Below are 23699 nucleotides of genomic sequence, written 5' to 3'. Positions count from 1 at the left end.
CAGATCTTAAGATTGGAATGAAAAATTCTCAAGTGAGTTAATTGCTTTCTAACTCCATCATCTTATTGACTTGGTGGTGAATATACAGCACACAGTATTAATCACGCGGACAATTTTATACACAGAGTGTTATTGAACAGTATAATCAATATAATAGAGAAGGAATTTGTTTGTTACAAAAGGTGGCAAAAATTGAGTGAAATTGTACATATATTGCTCACATAATTGCACACGAGGTTTTCAATTTGGAAAACAGTGAGAGGAACGCATTCCACAGGTGCTGAAAGAAACTCTTTAACAAAAAAAAAAAACATTCCGAACCGCAAAGTTGGTGAATTTCTCACAAAAAATACGTCTTCTGGTGTCTCGCGTATTTTATATAGAAGAAAAGTTTGTGAGCTTTTCCCTCCCCTGCCCTGTTCCAAGTTCAACACAGCAACGATTGGATTTTGTTCTCAATTTTTTGGTCTTCTTTTTTGGGAAATTCACAACTTCTCCTCCAATGGTAAGAGAAATTTTACTTTTATTTAATTTTCTGTCTTTAAAGACAATTTCGCGGTATTTTATGTATCACCCTGTTGTGTGTTATTCGATGAATTACATTGGAGCTGGGGAATGTGTCTCTCCGGGCAGAGAGGTTTTGTATGGCGCAAATGGCAAACTGCTGAGGAATTTCATGTCGCTGATTAACACACACAAGCTACATTCTTGGACAGGTAGCCCCGTAAAAAATCGGTTTATTGCCTCATACATTTTTCTCTCTCATACAATTTTTCACGTATCTTCCTCTGAAATGGACGATGCTTGGAAATTTCTTTTTCATGCCATGCTCAGTTTTTTTTTGCTCCATACATCTTCTCTCTACACATTTTCTGCGCCCCACTAAATACCACCCTGTACTGTAGGTATGCACATTATATTGTACCTATGTGTGTACATATATATAGCTTATACGTGGTTTCAGTTTACCTGCGTCAGCATTTGATTTTTCTCTCCAATTTATTATTCATTGAAAGCGAAAAAAATACCGCGACAAGGCACAAAATTAACAATGTTAAATAATTCCACACCATAGTCACATTTTTGCACTAATTAATGCCACTGTGCGACATTCAGTAGAACTATATACAATGCACTTCATCCCGTACACATGCATAGCCTATGCCCTTTGCAAAGGAAGGAACCTACAATGGAAAATGCTCGAGAAAAGGTTAGAGAAAAAGAGGAAGAAGAAAAAACTCAACTCCATAACTTTTAGAATTTAACTTCTTTTTTTAACGATTGCTTTCCATTTAAATTACCAACTTATTCTTTTTTTTTAACATTTTCCTTTTCAATACGGCGTTTTTTCTCTTCTACAGCTTCCATAAAATTATATAGGTGTATAGAAATTTTCCATGGTGTTTCCTGAGGAAGAGAACATGAATATGTATTATATATAGTGTTGATGATGCTGAAATAAGCAATAAAATACAGCCAGTACTTTATGCTCTTAAATTGGCATTCAACATTGATTTGTGGGTTACTAACCCTCTCGTCTATATAGTAGTTTATAGAGCAGCAACAAGCCTCTCTCAGTAAGTCTGCTTGAGTGTCTGTATGGTGAAGTAGATGGCCAGAAATGAGTTGATACTCAATAGGAAAAGACAACAAAAGATAAAAAGCTTAAAATCAGGGCATGAGGTGATAAGTTTTCTAATTTCAGCCATTGTCAACGTGCGATTCATTTTTTTTTTTCGCCTTTCCACGGTAAAACCCTTCCCAACACTTTACACACCAAACCCCAGGCACAGTCACGGACTATCTGATATTTTAGGTGGAAAAGTCGCGAAATGACTCTTGTTTGATTTCTTAGCAAGATAAATCCATTTGTTTTTCTCACTCACACTTGCAAAGCAGAAAAAAAGAAGCCATTCACGAGGCATTGTTTTTGCTCGGCAATTAATGCCGAATTAATTAGAGAATTTGCACAGTGTGGTGAGTTGTGGTAAAAATAGCACGTTGTGCTTACAGGTACGCACTGAGCCTAAGCGGCGTTAGTGGATTAGATTCTGAATTACCTGTGAGATATTTTACTTTAAATTTGCATGAGAATGAAGGTGGATTAATTGCTTGAACCAGCGACGTTTTGATTTATTTGAACACATCTCAGGCTCTGCAATTGTCGAAGGAATCTTAAGAAAATTTAAAGTGGTGGAAAATGAAGGCAAAAAATCCATAAAATAAATAAATAAATTCTAAATAATAGAATTTTTTCCAGTTTAAAAAAATATTTCCGATATATTTATTTTATTTTTGTTCTCTCAAAAATATAATTCTGCAATAAATCCTCGCCCCTCGATCTTATGATTTTTTTCGCTATCTTAGCAAATTTTCATTGATTAGATTAATCTAATTTTAATCACATTTAACCTATTTTGATGTATACTTACTCCAAATTTTTAAAATTTTGAAGTACATCTCAGCTCACATCTTCATACATGGACAAAGGTTGATTATCATCAATTGCAAGAAATCCGATAAAATTCCTGATAAAAATTATTAAATATGTACATATGTATTGTATATTTCAACTGCTTGTCCTATCAATATGTTATCGAACATCTCAAATAAACTACTTCACAGAAAATGTACCTATATATACAATACGTTTCACTATATAGTGATATATTGCGTCAGTTGCCGAAGAAAACACCATAAAGTGATATTATTAAATGACATGAGCGATTGCTACTGGTTTCCATGCATGAAATGCAAATAATTGGTGGTGCCGTGGTGGGAAAACAGCTTTTGCACATGGAAGTGGAGAAAGAATAATTGATATGAAATGTGCGCGGTGTATTTTGACAGAAATTTCCCGGAATTTCCATACGGTCTTGGAAGAAAGTTTTTGCCCCTTTTGCTTTTTTTTTTTGACTTCGATTTAAATATTAGTTTGCTTGGGTACAAAAGACCCACATCACCATGATAATGATGGCTCCGAATTAACTTTGCCTCTGGCAATTTTTTCCTCATACACCCATCTTCTCGCGTCCCTCTCTCCTCTCCTGCCCATCTATCAAACTCTTCTTCATCCACCAAAGTCATCCAGTTCTCCACATCGACTTTTTTTCTCTCTTCAAAAAGTTCTTCTTAACCAACTCCGGATGGCCACGAATGTATATCTTACAATTTCGATGGTGGAAAAGAAGAAGAAAAAAGCCACAGCGTTCGTCGCTGAGCTTTTTTTTTCATACCACCATCGTCTTCTTCTCCGAAAACCTCCTCATTGGACGCCAATACAATAAAAATACTCTTTTTTTTTGCTTGTGCGATGCTCTTAAATGACTTCACCTCATTTCTGCATTACTGGGTGCTCTTCATCACACTCACGGTGGCGCCACACAGAAAATTTTCCTCACAAAAATGTCTAATTGATTCCGACCACGAGAAAAAAGTTTCAAAAATTCACCTAATTAGGATAATTTCCTTCCTCGACCATTTAAAAAAAATCATCGTCTGAACGAAAGAGGTGGGAGTGAGAGAGGAAATGCCACTGAGTAGCACCAAACACACGAATCACGATTTCACTATACATATAGCAAAAATACCTACCTACAAAATATACATATAATGCCCCAATCGTCCAAAAGCTTGTTGATGAATCGCGAGACCCAAAAAATCGCAATTTCAATCGACTAAACACCACACCTTCAATTTCCCACCTCACCCAGTCATGCAAGAAAAAATACAAACTGTCCAAATCCTACAAACGAATCGTGATAAAACCACACGATAACGCACATTTTTTTCACCGGGGAATTTGACGCGAAAAATTGGCCATTTTTACCTTTTTGCGAAGGGGACAAAATTTACAGGATTGGCAAATAAAATTTAATTGGACACACAAGCATCAGAGAGATGTGGTTCTTTCACACCAAAACGGGGTACAATGACTGCCCAAAATGCATTTATGCGATGGCCATCCTTCATTTTGGGGCAGATGCAATGGCCATGCCATCATATCCGGATGCATTTTATTGTATTTTATTATACTTAAAATGACGTTAATGGTTAAAACTTTCAAAAATTCTTTATAATTCTTTTACTGCATAATTTTCATTTAAACATTCTGTTTGTTAAAATAATTCTTCAAAGAGCTGAAAAGGTGCTTATTCGTTCCTGTATGAAAAACTCATTATTTGAAGAATAAATCTGGGTACGCGTAAGCTTGTAGAGAATCAATAAAAGAATAGAAATATTCTTAAGAGACTTCCTTTTTTCTGCGGAACAAACATCTATGGTCGTCTTTTATAACTCATGACAATTTGGCCAAAAATTTAAACAATGACGTCACAATTTTGATTTTTGTCTCTTCTAGATGATAATTTTTATCTTCATTTCCACAAACAACTCTGTTTTCTGGCTTTATTTATATTCTTTAAATAATTTAATAAATATATAGAAGAATTCCAAAATTAGGGACTTGTTATTCTTTTTCCCGCTTTTTCCAATACTTATTTCTGATGATTTTTATAAAGAAATAGAGATTTTTTTAAAAGAAGTTTTCATACAATGAAAATTTTGGATATTATGATTATTCTTTTATTATTTTCAGATAAAAATATATTTATTTGATAGGTTTGAAATATTTAAAAAAGTTCAGCTGCTTAGTCCTTACATTAACTCTAATTAATCCCATAATTTAGCATTGTAGCTCTATTTCTATTCCAATGTGAAAAAAAGATTATAGGAATGTATATAGCTGAGTTAAAGGAGATGATTTTCACTGCCACTAAAACTGGTCGCTTTGAATTATTCTTTGTACACGCCATACTACACACCACGAGGAAGTGAAAATAGTCGCGCGGAGAAATTTTCCATCGATTCCAACTAGTATCAGAGCATTTCTCAAGAGTTGTGTGCAATTCCACGTGAAATTGCTAAAATATGCAACTCACGCACACTCCATTAGTTCAGCTATACCACCACACTGTGGCATTTAGGCCCGTATAGATTGTATATAATAATCTTTTGCATCGACAAGCTGCCCTGGTTGACTTTTTTCTGTCCGCGGGTCACGGGGAAGTGGATTATGTTGCGATATGTGTTATTCTTATATGGTATTAAAATAAATTACGAGGCCATAAAATGTATTTATGAACGCATTAGCGTCTGTTGAAAATGACGAACGCCAATCTGCAATTGCACTCACGCTCCAATGGAATTTTTTTCTTCTCCTAAATCATATTATAACCAAGTTCTAGGGCATCAAATTCCAATTTATTTCAGTTTTCCATTTTTTCAGACAGTTTGCAATTTTTTTCGAATTATTTTTGAACAAACATTTGAAGCTTTTAGATGCTTCTTCAGAGAGGAAGAGAAAAAAGCTTCTCTAACCTTAAAAGGTACGTAATGCAATGTATGAAAATTAATTGCAAGAGAAAGAATTTTTCGCGTGGCATTCCTGAAATATTCAAAGAAGAAAACTACTGTTAAATTCAGCAGAGTGCGCGCACCTCAATCTTATCTAAATTGCCAAAGTGAATTAAAATTTAATAAATATAAACATTTTATTGCAATACCTGCACTTCACGTGCTTTTTGTCTGACGCGGTGGGTATGATAAAGAAGAAAATGGTGAACTTTTACAGCTGCATTAAGCAACTTTAGAGAGAAAAAACTTATCGTTTGCAGATTGCAAATTAATATTTTATTTATTATACTATCAAATTGCAAATGGATAGATTATGCACATTTATAATTCCTCACATCAATGTTTTGAATAACTATCAAACACTTTTTTTTTCGACTATACCTCAGATTCTGCAACAGCTAGAGGATTAAATACTCTTGGGAAATTGTTTAAAATCAAAAAGAAAGACCTTAGAATGTTCTCATAGAGAGAGAAAAAAAAACAGACTAATCAGTTCTCTTTCCCAACTATGTTTAAAGCTCTTTAACCTACAAGCAAACCATAAAAGCTTCCAAATATAGTTAAAAGTTCAAGCATCTTCTAGAGCAAATTCCAATTTCAATGACCAATCTCCACATCTTTTCATGTCAAAAATGTCGTCTCCCCCTTTGTGGGAAAATCACAGCTCAATGAGCAATTGTCATTGCTATTTTCTCCGCAATTGGTCTCTCTATTGTATATATGTACATATATGTAGTATACCATATATATATTGGACATATTTGTAAAGTTTGAGAGTCGTCATCGAACGGGGCATATAGTTGCTGAACGAGTCGCAAACTGGGTTACTGTAATAACCAAAGTAATGGTTAAAGTTGGAACTTCATTAGATTGGCATTAAGGCAAGAATATTGTTGATCTGGCTCCCCATAACAAAACAGCATAAGGAGGAGCGGGTGATCATTTTTCTCACACATTAGCGTCCTGTATGTGACACGACGGTGATTCTTCTTCAACTTAAAACCCGCATTATGTACTATGTGTACAACATATAGTGTGGATGAAGAGGAAGACTCGCGACTCCACAAACCACGAGAGAGAGATGGCCGCTACGGTGTGTTGTTGTACATACATATTTCCATTCTGTGAGTTGGAAATTTTTGATCATTCCCCTCGATACGAGTATAGAATTGATAATAAATTTATACTCATGTTTCAGTGTTTTACAATTCCCATCTCACTCTCTCTCTTTCATGTTATTATATGGCTCATATCTTTGCTCATATGCAATGTACTTTTATGGTTTTGCTTATAGGCAAGTCTTTTTCTCCTACATATATGTATGTTTGTGGTGGAAGAGCCAGAGAAACTATCCATAGACCGGTCCTATATGTAGCATACTGAATGACTATATGGTATGTAATTTTATATAAAAATTCCACAATATGTTGGAGACTGTATGGAGGTGAAACAGCCGCAGTGTAGAGAGGAGAGCGCACTGGAGCCACGTTTGATTGGAAGAAATGTCGGAATTGAAACGTGACAGAGATATTATAAAATGGTAATAAAGTTGAAGGAAGGTTTTAGAATCCGTTCACAAGGGGGGTGATGGAGGTGAGTTCTTTTGGAGAGTAAGAGAGAGAGAGATGAGTTCCACCAGTGGAATCATTCCTCACACTCCTTGAGGCAATTGCTTAGTTGATCCCTAAGATGATGTGTGAGGAGTTTATGCAGAGTACGGGCAACTGGCAGGGGACACACCATCAAAATGCCCTATGGGGATTTTTAATTTTATATTTTTCTTTTTTCATTCTGTGTTGTTGAGGAAATTGTGCGGACACCCCTCAATCCACCACAGAACTCCCTAATTCGGCGATTGCGTGCGATGTGCGATTATCCAGGAGCTTCCTCTTTAGTCAAGAGAGAACTCAAAAAAAAAAATTACCACAAGATGGTGTTCTTTTTCATCACATACCATCTTCACTGGTATACACCTCACAAAAACACCACCAATGAATGTAATAGCCTTGGGGATAATTTTCTGGTCTCTCTCGCACTCCCCGTTTTCTCAGAAAGACATCCCGAAGAAGAAGTAACCGAAAAAAATTGACTCTCCAATTGATGGGTACACACCAATTTTCAGGAATTGGATTTGGGTTCCGGGTGAAAATTGTGATTCTCCCCTCATGTAATAACAAACTCATAATGACAATAATTATAGACTTGGTGTGCCTTTTTCGACAGAATGAAGGAATTCCCAAATTCCATCCATTCAATTCGATATTGCTTCACAGACTCTTATACATGCAATTTTGTCCCCACCGTGCATTTTTCCCTGGGAATTTTTTACATTGTACATAATTTTTCATGCATCATCGTTATACATATTACATTGCGATGGTATGTATTTTCTGAATATTTCATTGAATTATCTCTAAAAAAAATATAATTAATTTTAAAGAATTTCAATGAAATTGCAAGAATTTTAAAGGCATTATGATGTAGATTCTATGGGAAAGAAATTCTTTCTTTTGAATAAACGATTTTTCTTATAAAAAAAAAGTTTTATAGTCAATTTTATGCATAAAAATAACTAGACTCCTTTCAAACCACGTGGAAAGGAATTTTAAACATTTATCACGTCTAATTTATTTTTAAAACAATCACGCACGTCAAAATAATCATCATACACGATCATTTGATTTTTTCGTTGACTTCTCAAGTGAAGAAGAAAATTCCGTTGAAAAAAGAAAATTCCAATGTGTGAAAACTTTCATTACCATCGCAAGCGATGCGATCGATATTTTTCGCTTTATACTGTGATCGTAAGACATATTTTTGTTTGAGTTTATGGAATTTATGGTATTCCGAATCATTTCACTAGTTTAGTTAATTAATTCTTCTTATGGTAATTAAATGGGGGAAATTCCTGTCATGAGTGTCGATTGTGGTTACTCATCACTGCCTCCATCAATGATCATCTTCACATATTATGCAGTGCATAATAGTTTCACCTTCATGATCACTTGAGGGTGGAGAATGCAGTGCCACGGAGACTATGCGGGCTTTTTATTTATATATTTGTGCTTCGTCGACATTGAATGACCATTCCAAATACCTTCTGATTGATCATCCTGACAAAGTGATCTTCGCATGATCACATATCCAAAGATTTTACTTATATCGTGATTGTAGTTTATTAGAAAATTCATGAAAGCTACATACAATCACCCCAAACCACGCTACCCTTCTCACGATCGTCCCACGATCACTTTAAATTATGTTCATGTATAGGGTCTTGTGTAGATCCACGCACATACCTCTATGTCCGTATTGTATGCAAGAATGGAGAGGAAATTTTGAGTGGATGATGGTGGAAAAAAAGCGGGAATCATAGCTATGTTCGCGTTTATGGACGACGCGATCATTTGGTCGAGTGTACACATGCGAGTCGTGGAATGCGGCTGGCCTTCAAACTTTGAGCGACCCGAATGGCGCGCACGGCTCACACCAAAGAAAAAGTACAAAATAATAAATTTAATACTATAAAGAACGTTTATTCTCTCCCGTCTCCAAAAAGAACTTTCAGAAGATCGCAAATTTCTCAGCCTTTTTCTTCTCATCTTCAAAGAAAAATAATTTGATAACAAATCTCCTTTGCTGCTCAAATCTTCTTCATCCCGCTTCATGCAATCTCTATACGATCTTCCGAGATATCTGCGTCGATTTAATCGCAATTTTGCTTTAATACAGCCCATGGGTTAGACCCCTATGAAAAAGGGTAAGAAAAAAAATTGGCCAAAAATTATATTTACACGCTGGAGCGATATATAGATTTTCCCGAGTAAAGAAATGAAAACTAAAGTATACCGCGCACGCTGAAGTGGTTGAGCGAGAAAGTTTTGTTGTGGAGCACACTGTGGCACCAAGGAGATGGAATTATGAGAAGAATGCAAGATGCTATGGAATTAAATTCTTCATGGGGATTTTGTCTCTTTCCTTCTTCTCTTCTTCCATTTTGTGCTTGTAAAGGCTTTTTGACTGTGGAATTTACTGATGACGATAAAACGACGGACACCACATACCAAAAGGCAGCGCACCAGCGAGATTTCTCTCCTGAGGCCAAAAGGTTGAACACTGCCTAAGAGAGCCTCCAATATGTGGAAAAGAATGGTATGGGCAGAGAGATGTTTGTGTGCTTGTGTGTGTTGTGGAGAATTGAAGAACGCACGAAAAGCAACAATATAAGGGAATATACAGGAATGAAGAACTTCTTAATGTACCTTGAGGATGAAACGAAAATTCTTATATATGGTACATGCTCATACCATCATCATTTTCATCTCGCACTCCTCACCCAAAACAGGGTAACTCTTTTCTACCTCGTGGAGAATGCATACGAAATATCGCGCGCTCCGTTGTGCTGGTCGTTGTTTTCGCTGCTTGATTGCTACTTCTTCTTCGCTCCTCCAGCTTCACCTCAACGCGCAGCTTTTTCTTGCCATTCTGCTTGGCTCTACATCTCCCTCTACCCTCCTCCTTGCCCAACATCTCGCATCTTCTTCAGCATCACACACCACAAATGCCACACAAACGAGACACAACGTGCCACAGGTAGAGTGGCAGAAGAATCGCAATGTGGTGTGCTTTGGCTCCCTCTCAAGAAAGATTCGAGATGTTTGCCAGAAGATGCTGAAGAGATCGCGAGCTCGCATACACAACATACATACATAGGTACATACTATGTGTGTTTGCATGTGATGGCGAAGTTCATCGAATTTGGAATGTTGAACAGTAGCCACTGGTCGGCCTGGTTTATCTTTTTATCACACCACTCTTCTCGCACCCAAAGAGCAGAAGAGGATACACCGATGCACGAGGAGTCCCCATCTACCACTTTTGCTCTTCCACCACACCTCGGCCGCAGCATATTCATAAATTTATAATTCGTCGCACATTTTACAAGGTGGAGGGATACTTTAATGAATATATTAATTAAAAATTCATATATAGGTATACTAAAAGACAAGAAAATTGTAATATCTAGTCTACGTCATGTTGCTCCCCTTGTTTTTCATTCCATTTGCTCATAGAATGCTTATAGAATGTTCTGGGAATTAATTGTGGGATTTTAAATTAAAAGATCGACTTTAACAAGATAATCTATCGCGATCAATGATTGTAGGTAGAGAATTTTAACACTAAAATCAATCTGAGTTTATGTCTTTAGTTGATCAATCAAATAATGATTATAAGAATTATTTTAAAGAGTTATAAAGAAATATCTTCCAAGAGCTTTTCTTTTCTAGAAATAACAGATTAGTTTCTAGATTTTAGAAAAAAAAATGATGAAAAGACAGCAAGAGACTTTTTCTTTACTTCTAACAGTAGCTTTTTTAATTTGAAAGTTTTCTAAAACCTGAAAATTAAATTTCTTTATTTTTTACAAATTAATTTTCCAAATTTTCAGAGTTTTAACGAATTTATTTACCTTTAGAATTTCTAGCTTCTGATTTTCTGAATTTCCAACAATTCCGATTTTCTGAATTTCTTTAGATTTAATTTTCTTTACGAAATTTCTAAAGAACATACTATATTAAATAAAAAGCAACAAATTTGTGAAAAATCCTATATAATTTTTATTGTACGTTCATCCGTAATATCTCCCTTGGAAAAAATCTCTCAAGAATGCAGAAAAATATCATTGGATGTTAATTTTTTTATTACACTTTAATTCTCTTTATAGTTAATTGCTATAATCTTTAAATTGCGTGATTTATTAGTCTCTTATTTTATCGTCCAATGTAATCCGATTAATTATCCAAAGTAAATTAAATCTAACCCCGCGTGTAATATATTAGAGAAGTCGTAAAAGAAGAGCCAAAGGAATTTAATCTCAAAAATTAACATCAAAAATATCTCCCTCCCATATATGGGGAAATGTCGTCCAGAAGTTTAGGTAAGGTGCCACACCTGAAAATAACCTTCCCGCAGTGTGTCGTGAGGAAATCGTGGCCCGTTTAAATTGGTCTAATTCTCACAATGAGAACACAATGTGGCGTCAAATATATGCAATCATTTTATCGTTAACTAATAAATTTTTCCCAAAGAGAACCAAACTTGTAAATCTAAGCTCAATTTGATAAGCTTTTGGCCTTAAGCTTTTGTATATATATCTTGTGATTTATAATACGAGCACCTTGCAAAATTGATCACACTCTTTGGACTGAAGAAAATTTATATTAAAAAAACATCCTCTATTCGTATTTTTGAGACAATATAGACAGACACACATATGGATTTTTTTACTGTCTCTGCGTGATTGTGCTTTAGAGCGAAAGAAAAAAAATCACAGTGTTAAAAAGAAGAAGAAAAAAAGTGTCATAAAATAGCGTGAATATGTTGAATACCTTTCCGCCAGGTCTGCATATTAAATTTTCTTGGTTCTTTTAGTGGAGAGCATGCGAAAAATCGCGGTCATTAACCGGACGGATAAAAAAGTGATCTGATAAATAAATTCATTGCACCATAAAGTTGAGTTTATCTCCTCCTTGCATTATGTGACTATATACCAAGTCGGATGTGATTTATTCATGCGATACGTGAAATCATCAATGGACAAACATTTGATGATTAATATTAAATAATGCGGCAAGTGCTGTGTGAGAGTACATCCACACCACGCCATAGTGACACTCTTCAAGCCAATATGCGGTGTGTATTTCATCGAATGTGTGAACTGCAAAAGCGCCAAGCAAATATTTGCCCAATGATCAATTTCTATTCGAGGGCGGTGCTGAAATTTCAAAACTTTTTATTGTACTCAATGGAATTTTATTGTGCTCCTCATTCACTAAACAATCCATTGAAATCAATTCAAATTCTCTCCTCTTTACGGTGCTGGACTCCATGCTATAAAATTAAAACTAAATGTGCCACAGAGATTTTTTCCATCATTCTTTATGTTTTTTTTTGCACATAACGCGCAATGTGATTAAGCTTTGAAAATTATGGAGATAGGTACCAGTTAAAAAATTGAATGAATCACAGCTTTTGGAATTTATTTATATTTCCAAAAATAGTTTCTTGTGGCATTCACTTGGAAGTAATTTATTTTTAGCAAATTACAAAAATTCTATTTAATTTTTTTATCTTTAAAAATGTAGATTTTTAGGAAAATTTAAAAATGAGATTATAATTTGAAAAAAATGCGAGCAATTGAAGTTGAGGAAATTGACACAGATGAACGTGAAATTTAAATTGTCCAAAAAAGGTTGGGCATAAGGGGAATTTTTTTGAAGAAATTATGAATTACGAGACTATAATTGCTGTGTGCGCGGCTGCCCAAGAGATGCTTCTGCTTGGGAAGTGACGCAACCATCGAAAAGTTTCATAGCCCGAGGGAAATTGTTTCATGCAGAGCGAACGATCGTGCTTTATAAAGTCCCCATATATACATAAATGTAGGTATCACATCTCTCCAGTTAAGTCAGTTCTCGCCTTGTGCATAGGAAATTCTCGTGGATGGCATCCAAATGGCCATCGCAAGTCCATCTTGGGCAACAAAAATCAACTCTCTTTTGGCATAAGGCGCGGGGAATGCGGGGAGATACGAAGGGGAGAGCTGTGTTCAGAGGATCGCGAGGAGTTATTTGTCACTGTCACGCGGGCATTTTTGCATTTTCCACCATTTCTGCATATTTGACCTTCAAATGAAATTTCTGACTAATGATCTTTCGCACGTAAATGAATATTTCCGCGAGTTTTTGCCTCATTCGTGTTGGCAAAATTGTTGGGGAGTGCGATGGGTTGAGCCAAGTTTCGGGGTACACAAATGGAGCTACGATGATGGAATGACTGATGGATGGACAGTGTGGACGAAGATGATGGGGAAGATAAGAAAAATTCCTCACAACCACAAGTCTTCACTTCTTCGCGCGCACTCTTTTTGGCTCCTTATGTCGATGGAATGCCAACAGTTGAAGAGCTAAAAAGAGGCAATTTCTCGTCTGAATATTTTATACACGCAAACTCACTGAATATAATTCCTCATTAAGGCTTTGTTTATTCAACATTCAAGATAAAATTGATATTTTTGCCTTGCAAATGGCACGGCAGAAGTGTCGGGCACTTTCCTCCCTCCTCACATCGTTTTCTTCCTTTATTATTAATTCCATTAATTCAATTCCTTCTATTCTTGAATATCTTTTAAATGTAATACAAAATGTGAATTGCATTAAATTAACTAATGCAAAATTTCTTACAAAATAGCCCCACAGTAGGTAAAATAATGCAATCATAAAGTGATTAGATTAACATTATAATCACTAAAAATCATGCAATGATTTTTGCGTTATATGATTTAAAGTTCTTAAACATTTTCTTTATTAATCGCATAAAGAATTAAAAATATCGCTCAGATTAATCTAAAATTAAGCGACTTCTTAGTCTTTTTTTTTTTAACTTAAGTCATAGAAATTAAAGACTTAATTTTTCAATCAAAAATCAAGAAAATTCTGGACGTTTTTTTGTTAATTTTCTTTAAATATTATTAAAACGAATCAGGCCAAAAATCATTAACAAATAAATTCTAAATCAATTTAAGTGATAGGACCACTTCTTTAATGCTTTTCATATTAATCGAATTGCTTTCATATGATCAAGCTTATAATGAACTCCGCCCATTGAAAGCATCTTGCATCTTTCACCATCCACAGTGAAAAAAAAAACAAGAAAATTATTTTTCATTTAAATTATTCATAATTTTATTTTAAATTACACACCATCTTGAAGCTTAATTAAGCGCACTATATGAGAAATTTCCCTTTCGACTGCCAATAAAAGTGAATATGCGTGGAAAATGGAAAACACGTGTATTCAAATGGGAATCAATAAACAAATCAAATTGGTTTTAATTAAATTCCCAATGTTCGCATGATTAAAATATTGAAATTCTTCCAAAACTTATGTAGTTGCAGCAAAAAGGTGGGCGCACCGATTTACAAAAATGTATAAGATTGAGAGGAATTTCAGAGAAGTGTGCTCAATCATGAATGAAGGGCATTTTCCGGTTTTTCTCCAGCCATGAGGCAAAAGTCTATAATTTTCGACTAAAACACGCATTAGATTTTGGCGTACTTTTTGTGTGGCTATTAGCACGAATTTTCATATTTTTTTTGCATGCTCAAAGCCCAAAGGGAGGCATGTTAACCATAGGTTTGGGGCTGTTGTAGAGCTACCTACATTCTCCGGCCAAACTTGCTCTCCCCTGGGGGTGCCAATGAAGTTTGGGATGTGCAGCATCCACGAAAGCAGGTGGGGCTGGGCAGGAAGAAGAAGATTTCTGGGCGATATATACAATTTTTTTTAAATGAGTGTGGAATAAGAATTCCTCACGAGAGAGAGTGTAGTAGGTAGGTATAATTATTATTCTGTTGGAGAGTGTGCATTTTCTGGTGGCTTCTTTTCTTTTTATTTTTGCATGGCCTCTGGAGGAGAGGCTGTGTGGTGAGTGAAAAGGGCCAATTAGCGTGTGTGTTCGGAATCTGAATATTTCGCTGCCCAACTCCGCGCGGCTACTGTGGAGCCCTGAAAAACCTCGCGCATCATGTAGATGAAGATGGTTTCTTAAGCATTGGGCAAGGCATTTTTTTTTGGTCCATTTGCAGACGCTGGGCGCGGTGGTGTGTGTGTATGAATTGATGGTCGTATAAATATTTTGGCCGAACCAAATGGTGGCTCACAGGTCGCTTAGTTGGAGGCTGGCAAACTGAAATATGTTCGACGTGGCCCCCTAGGGGCTATACTTTAATGACTTCTTGCACCATCTGTGGCCGAGGAATGTACCACTGCTATGACTTTCAGGTGTGATAAGTCTGGCTCTCATGCCATACAACTCCACGCTTTTTCTTCGCCATCCTCTCCGCACCATCGCCCCATCATTCCATTGGGCTCTCTTTTCTTCTTTCTGTTCCCTCAACCAAACAAACCTTAATATGTAATGTATTTTGACTGTGTGTTGGAGGTGATTCTTTCTGCGTGGTCACTCCACGTTCAAGGGCACCATCTCTTGTGGTGTGTTGCCATGGGTATAAATTTGATTTAGCCACGGAATTCCTCAGCGTTTCACTCCCTCCGCGCACATCGTCCGGGCTCAAGAGAAGAATTAGCTACTGTGTTGTGCAAGACATTCTTTTCTTATTCTTCTCTTGACATCATTTCTTCACGGCATATTTAAAAATGGTTAATATTTCAAAAGAGATTTACATGAAATTATTCCTTCTCCCTACCATAAACGTATAATTTACACATTATATATTTTTTTTAAACAGCAAAGAATTTTTTTTTTCTTTCTCTCTCTCTCTCTTGCCTTCTATTCAAATTACATTTCGTGCTGAAGATGTAAAAAAAAAAAAAAAAAAAATTGTAATCTTCAATTTTGCTACAGCTTTTCGTTGGAATTCCTCAGCATTAAAAAATTATAATGCGAACGTGAGTTTGATATTAGGATTAATAGACTGTGGTGAAGTTATTCAAGAATTTTTACACATTAAACTGAAATTCTGAATACCCCCTTAAATTGACCTACAATTTAGCAAAATATTTAAAAGATATTTTTTTAACCCTTCAAAAACCGCGCGAGGAACACTCTCATAAAGGGCTCAGCGCTGAGATTTCTTTCAGAAGAATGGATTTCTTTAACACAAATACATTTACACAAGAATGTAGGAAAATTGTGAAGGAAAAGCTGTCTTTCACATCAGAATCTAGCCACTGGCGTACAGAGGGTTAAATCTTTTTCTTTAGCTAATATTCTTAGTTTTCTCTTGAAATTTCTCAGCATAAGACCTTTAATGTTATGCAACTTAACGTTAGGAACCTTCCAAGATTTCCAATGAAATTCTAAAACCTACAATTTGATATCCAACATACAAAAGAACGTTAAAAGACTGTTTTTTTTTTAATTGCATAATCATAAGATGTTGACAGTGACCTTTCAATGTTCAATGACCTTTCTTTTGCATTTTAAATTCTTGGTGGACATGTAGCAGTTTTAGTTTAATTTATTCAAATTATACACTCTCTGTACAACATTCTTGGTTCGTACTAAAAATTCTTCACTCCACAAATACTTGATTATTGCATTCGAATATGCTAAGATTGGTACGCGCAAGAGCAAGAGGAGGGTGGGGAGGTATAGCTCTTTAAATGAGAAAAGCATTTAATAGAAGAATTTGCACAGCAAAACCCATTTCATTGCACTCCATTTAAAACAGCATGGATTTTAAATAACATAACTTGCAGCAAAAAAATCCATGCTTTAGCATTCCCATTTTAATGCTATTTAATCTCAAAATATTCTTAGCGGGTGTTGCATCAGAATTTCTTCGCTCTCATAAATGTGTTACATTAAATGCGTGTTTAACATAAATTACTCTATCCATTCTACAACATACTGCCATGGGTCGTTGTTTTTAGAACAAATTGCAATTTTTTTTTCAAGTGTTGATGGTAAAAACGATCCAATGGTGAGAAGAAATATAACGAAAAATAAAAGATAAAAATAAAAGGAGATCATTTAATTGGCTGTCGGATGAAACTGTGAGGTGCATGGAGGTCGTGTTGTTTGAGAAAATCTCCATGCAACATTGTTGCCATCCAATGTGACGGGATAATGAAGTGAAGGGTTAACAATTTGCATTAATGTTGGCATAAAGTGTTACAATGTGTACAGCGTGCTGGCAAGAGAAAATGCCCGCGTTTGAGATGTTTTCTGCGCAATGTGCGGGGTTATATGTACTACCTATAAAAGAAGAAAAAAAATTTGGAATTTAGGATGCACTCACGAGTTTACACGGCATTTTGCTATGTAGTTGCACTGTGGGGCAATTTAAAATAAATACCTATCGCCATTTTATAAAATAAATATAATGATATCGTTGCATTTTAATTTTCCAATCCCAAAGAGACGATGCTCTCTAAAGAGAGATGGAATTTATGGATGCTGAAAATATTCCAACCATATGTAAATGAAAATGTGTGTAAGAATCCAGTTCAGTAGCTTATAACTTGGTGTGCACGTTAATAGGCGATAGCTCTCTGACTTTGCCAGTGAGAATGCAATTCTTATGGCGTCATCTTTCCTGCAATTCGAATGAAACTAGTTGCACATTACATAGCACGCAGAATTATATATAGCAAAATGTACCATATATAACATAAAATGTACATATAAAAAGTATATGTATGCTGTACGAAAGACTTGCTTGGATTTGTTATTGAATTAAAATAGATCGCTTTCTATTTCATAAAGATAGATTGACAGAGAAAAATTGATCTTCATCCGTTTTTTTTATGTATTTTTATGCTCTGTCATTGAAATGATTCCTTTGGTAATTTATTGAGTGACACCACATGGAGCACATTAACATTTATCCCCAAAGAATGTGCAGCAATTGACCACAATGATGATGGGCTATTGATGTGTTCAGAAGCATTTAAAAGTATCCACAAGGGATCATATTCCACCACACCGATGATCGGCGATCCCCATTTGACTTTATGTTGGGATGGCATCAATTGGCATTCCATTGCGTATTATTGAGCATGAAAACAAATCAAACTTGTCACACTTTGTCGCACCACCGGACTGCGCGAGGATGACACAACAACTCTGACCTTGTCATTCCAATCGCCATAGTTATGCTTTGTTAATTAACAAGACGCGAATACAATGAAGAAAACACGCTGTGACGTACGCACGTGTATACCCGCCATTGCCTTAATCTTTACGATTTGCTATATACTCACACAGCCCCCTGGCAGACCACGGGCCCAGGTGAATTTATTTAGACCATTCTTCATTCTTCCTATTGTCTATTTTAATTTATTTTGCTCTCTTGGGAAATTTTTCCATCTTTAAGTTTTAAATGTCACTGAGAAATTTTTAAAAGTTAATAAAAATATTAAAATAATAAATTTTAGTGAATTTTAGAGTCAAATTGATTTATTCTATGTGTTAAAAAAAAGTCATAAAGCAATACCGAAAAAAGAAAATTAATTAAAGCTAAAATTGACTAAAAGGGTTATGTACTTCCATAAGGGATCAACGTTCATACAATAAAATATTTTCGTGGACATTTCAAGGTGAAATTCAATACAAAACCTCTGGGAAAATCAGCCGATAATTTATTTTTCAAAAGAAAATTGTTTTCTTAATTCTCATTAAGCACTGCATAGTTTGCGTGAGGTTTGATACTTTATCTAAAAGCTTAATGATGGAATGAAAAATTATTCTCTCATTGAGAGAACATCTCATTTTCATCAGCAAATGCGTCATTTTTTTTCATGAGAATTTGTGGAATTTCCTCAATATTTAGATTCCACAGGAATGTAAAATCAACTATATTAGAGAATTCTCATATGACTCACTCCAAACATTCTCCGGAGAAGATTGATCTTTTGTGGTTTTGGTGGAGATTTCTAAAATATGCGTAGATAATTCTTTTTGAATTGAGAACCTTGTTGGAAAATGTGTGTCGTTTTACGCCTTTTTATTCATTGAAAATTCTTTAAAAAATGTTAAGAAGAATTTTATGGCTGTACGTGTGAATAATTTTATTCTTGTAATAGACCAGGTAATACATAGACTTCCTTTCTTTTAATTTCATTAAAATTTTCATTACAACTATGACTTATTTTCAAGAGAATTTCTGAGAGAGGAAGTTTTAGCTGATAATTTAGAGCTTTCAAAGCACAAAAGTTTAAAGAAAAAAATTATTGAAGAACTAAGAGCTTTTAATTTACAATTCTCCCATTTCCTTCTAAGAAAAAGACACAATAAATGCAGAGCTTTATTTAGATTCTTTTTATTCAATTAAATAAATAATTTAGCAACAATTTGCTGATGTTTACAAAAGGCAAGCAGAGAGTTTATTTATGTAGGTATAAATGCATAATAAATTCCTCAAGCTTAACCCCATATATATACATTCCAACAATTATAATTTTTGCTGGAGTTGTCTATATGGGGAGCTAGTAAGTGCTATGAAAATGCAATTTTATGCATCCTTAAGCACTGAATTATTGAAATTCCACGGCAGAAGCTAAAGTGTCATATGTTAAACCTAATCGCGCACAATCGCCAATGTTTAATGTGCTATTTGTGTATTGAATTGCTTTAATACCAATTTGATTGCCGCTGTCGGCAGAATTCCACGCATTTATTTCTTCTCTTCGTTGTTGTTTTTTTTCGCCATTCAAAGAAAATCGTGAAAAAATGCCCACACTTTTCATTCCAATTGCAATCGATCTGAATAATAAAATGAAAATTAATATTCATGATTTTACTGGTGCTGGCGCAACTCGTTTGAAGACCATCATCGTGCCAATTTTTAGTGTTGTGTGGAATTGCGGAAATATCGCCTCTTTTTTCCCGCGCTCCACGTCTTATCACACCACTCCTTTTCCACCAAGTATTTTGGGGGCATCGCAATTGCTGCACATTCCACGCGCAGTTGTTATTTGTAATTAGCGTTGATGTCATCAAGTTTAATGAATTTTTTTGTCTTATAAAATTTAAATGAATCTCTCTCTGTTCTGTTTTGCAGGAAATACTTCATGAGAGTTACTGCAGCTGGTAACGATGCAGCATGCGAGCTTTTTGTACCGTCAGCGCGCCCCTCGAGGTCTGCGCGCCACCCACACGCCCACTGTGTCCAGGTGCAAGATTCCTAGCGCTAAGGTATGTAGCACATCTATGCGTATTACCTGACTTCTTCACACTGCCCCCGCATTGATTCTTTCACGTGTTTTTTTTTTCTCCTAAATAAATAGACTGCTGGGTACACCACAAGCGCGCACTCTTTACTTTCTAGTAGAAGCCAAGAGTCGCGTACGCGAAGTCTATGCACAGACATGCCTTCATTTTGCCAAGCAGGGTATGCTCGATACAGAACTCTTCGGTCTGGCTGTTCTCACAGGTAAAATGAAAATTCTCTACTTTTTCATTAAGATTCGGGTTCGTTTCTTCAACGTGCATAGAAGTCTTTTGTCTTAATTACTACAAAATTAATAATTTTCCACGGAAATTCAGCATTTTCATGTTCTTCCCTTGCTCCTTCAATGCTATTTTTGTCTATAATTTTGTCATGGACAATTTTCCCGATTTTCCCCATAAAATTCAACCCCATTTTACCAAAATAATTCTCAAAATTCTTACGGAAAAAAATTCAAAATTCATTCCATTGCAATACCCCAAAAAATGCTACATGTTGCAGATGGGATGAATTGAAAGAACAAAAAAAACACGAATGAATGCTAAATTTTATCATCACGTCTCCACATTTCGCTTTGGCACAACAGCAACGAATGAAAAAAAAATGTGCAGTGTGTTTATTTGGTGTGGAACCCTGCAAGAAAAATTTTTGGCTTCAGTCATAAACATTACGTGGAGCTATCTCCCCTTTTGCCCCAACGCGCGCCCCTTTTGTGTGGTTCAACATGCAGAGGTCGTTTTGGAGAGCATACCACGGAGCAAGCAGAGGTGCCCGCGCGTCGTTTTCGGGACGTGAAGTTGGGCATGGTGTGTTTTGTACATACTCATGTAAATAGCCGAGTTATACATACCAAGAGAGTGGAGAGAGAGAGAGAGAGCCTGAAAAAAGACACTTTATCTTCCAACATCATCTCCCAACCTCTTCCACCACAACGTGTGTAATTCTCTGTCCTCAGCTCGCGGTTCAAACAAATGACTTGCGCTACGCCAGCGGCCGCCAGAACAAGAAGAAGACCGTATATCCCATCAGACCACGGTTACCCCCCTCCCTCGCCCTGCTTCCACACCCGCGGATGGCGCGGATCCCACATTGGCTCGTCCATAATTGCGCTCAGAGCCAGCAGCTACCTGAATTACCAAACACGCGTCTTACGTCTCGAGATTCCATTCCGAATATTCGTATTATGTACCTTCAGCTTTATATTATGTATCCGCGCCACACATATATAACTCCGGCCACAATGAAATATATAGCAAGCCGTGATGCTCAATTGGACTCGGTTGAGGTGTTCTTTGCCATGCGTTCCAAACCAAACCGTCCAACATGTTTTCTCTACCATTTCGGGTGATTGAGGATTTTGGGATGTGAACAGAAAAGTAGTTTGGAATTTTTATAAAGTTCTACAATAGATATCAGATGTTAGTTTTTTTTGTTGCTTTAAACTCTTCGGGGGTTATTAAAAGAGTCATACAAACATATTTTTTTTAGGGATTTGGAGTTTTTTTTTCAATAAAATTATTTCTTGTTGTCTTTAAAAAAAATGTTTTTTGAAGAACAATTCATTGTAATTTGATTTTAAATTCAAAAGGAATATAGGATTTAATAATTCTAAGAACGTAATAAAATTCAGTTAGTTAAATTAATAATTATGTGGCACGATTAACTCTAATAAGTTAAATTATTTTTCTATGTGTAGAAAAAGCTTTCTTTTTTTAAATTTTCTGATTGTATTTTCCTTATTATTTTTCACTCGATTATTTGTGCGCATTTTCATTGAATTCAAAGCTTTTTTTTCAATCGATTATTTTAAAATGAAAGTAAATTAAAAACAATATGTACCCGAATTTATGCAACAACCAAATACCGAATTTATCTCTTTGACTACATGAAGGGTTCCTCGGTATAGCTGCTATGTTCCTTTGGAAGAGTTTTCTGTGGTGTTGTGAGCATTCTTTCGAGATTCTTCTCCTCTCTCTCTCAATCTTACTGGGCAGCCTCCGTGGTGTTTTATTTTCATTATATATGCCCGAAGCAAAAGAGCAACAGCAGCAGCAGCGGCATTCAAAAGTTGCTTATATTGCTATACATATAAGTGGGGCTTTGGCCACAGATATACACAGAGAATGTGTCTTGTATAAGATTTTTCGATGAATCTGTTGGGATGTGTTTTTATATTTTATGATGGGCTGTTTGGCAAAGGAATGCGGCCCAGTCGGAGAAGAGACCACGGCGAAGAAATGAATAAATAAATTGCGCGAGGTATGGGTTATAAAAAAAAATCAATGTGTGTGCCTATAATAAAATTAAAATAAGATACCCCGCGATGGAAAATGCTGAAATATACAGAAATTCAAGAGACACGAATGAAGAAGGCAAAAAAAAATGAAAACACCAACGATTGTGGCACACACAGAGAAAATTATTTTTTTTTGTTGCTCGTCGCGGCTCAAATTATGAAGAGCAATAAAATAAATTTCAGTAAATTAGTGCTCGTCGGTTTGAAGAAAAAAATCCACCTTACTTTTGGCCATCCTCCCCATTTTTTGCCAAAATTTCATCACGAAGGAATTTATTTTCGATGAATTTCAATGTATTGCTAATTTTCCACAGCATACACAGGGCTCCAGCATCTTTTCTTTTCTTAAATTTCATTTTAAAAATTCATTTAACAATCAATAGCGTGGGCAATATTTCCATATGTCCACTGATGAATTCAGCAATTAATTTATGCTCCTCTTGCAAGAAGAAATAAACATGCGGAGAAACTGAAAAAGAGCTTCTTTCAATATTTTTTGGTCAAACTCGTTCGTGAAACTCAATCAAGTAAGAAACCTCGCGCGCGAAGTCTTTGGTTTGTTTTATGCAATGAATTGAAATGAAAAAGAACTCAAAAATTTATGCAAACTCTATTACAAGATAAACTTCTTCTTTTGTGTTAGCACCCACTTAAAAGTCTGGGAGTGTTGTTAGATGATAATTTATGGATATCTTGTAAAATCTCTTCTGGATATCTGAAAAGACTTATTTTTTTATCTAAATTTGTTTTTATAATGAAAATGCAATTTGCGGTTAAGAACCAAGAATTTAAGAATTTCTGCTTATTCTTAGAAAGGAATTTTATCTAATTTTGAATTGGTTTATTTTAATATTTTCTCTCAGTTTTAGATAAACTGTTAGTTATTTTTAGATTTGTTTTAAAGTTTTTGACTTCTACCAAATTTAAATTAACCAGTTATCTGTTTTGGTTCTATTTATAGCAATTTTTATTTCAATTCTTTGTTTTATTAGGTAAATGATGTTAATTAATTCTATTTCTCTTTTTTAAATTAACAGATTTTTCATTTTCTTGTATAAGATATCTAACCAAATATAATCAATTTTAGCTGTGATTTAGTACAGCTTTTTTTAATCTGAATCTGATTATTTAATTAATTTAGACTAAACTAATAGCTAATCTAAACTACATAATTTACCTCCATTTAAATCAAACGTTTTTTTTTTATTTGGATTTTTTTTACATAGAATTCG

At 35.3% G+C, this 23699-nt stretch overlaps 2 protein-coding genes and 1 long non-coding RNA gene across 4 annotated transcripts in view; 2 read left to right on the top strand and 1 right to left on the bottom strand.

Annotated features, from left to right (window-relative positions):
• LOC129790795 (glutaredoxin domain-containing cysteine-rich protein CG31559-like) overlaps nucleotides 1–23699 on the top strand; it is a 383040-nt gene that overhangs the window by 112847 nt on the left and 246494 nt on the right. The window lies entirely within an intron of this gene.
• Nucleotides 1–23699, top strand: part of LOC129790784 (protein expanded) — a 32809-nt gene that overhangs the window by 56 nt on the left and 9054 nt on the right. The window contains exons 2-4 of the mRNA XM_055828505.1: nucleotides 89–505; nucleotides 20004–20137; nucleotides 20230–20375. Coding sequence (XP_055684480.1) covers nucleotides 20046–20137; nucleotides 20230–20375 — 238 coding nt within the window. The 5' untranslated portion in view covers nucleotides 89–505; nucleotides 20004–20045. The remainder of the gene's footprint in view (nucleotides 1–88; nucleotides 506–20003; nucleotides 20138–20229; nucleotides 20376–23699) is intronic.
• On the bottom strand, nucleotides 1245–1900 carry LOC129790811 (uncharacterized). The gene is made up of 2 exons (XR_008750627.1): nucleotides 1531–1900; nucleotides 1245–1407 (listed from the first exon to the last, which is right to left on the bottom strand). It is a non-coding gene; the product is annotated as an uncharacterized LOC129790811 (long non-coding RNA).

The sequence above is a fragment of the Lutzomyia longipalpis genome, chromosome 2 (assembly GCF_024334085.1).
Source record: "Lutzomyia longipalpis isolate SR_M1_2022 chromosome 2, ASM2433408v1".
NCBI lineage: Eukaryota > Metazoa > Arthropoda > Insecta > Diptera > Psychodidae > Lutzomyia > Lutzomyia longipalpis.
The sequence above is the reverse complement of the archived record's forward strand: the minus strand, read 5'-3'. Positions and strand labels throughout refer to the sequence as shown.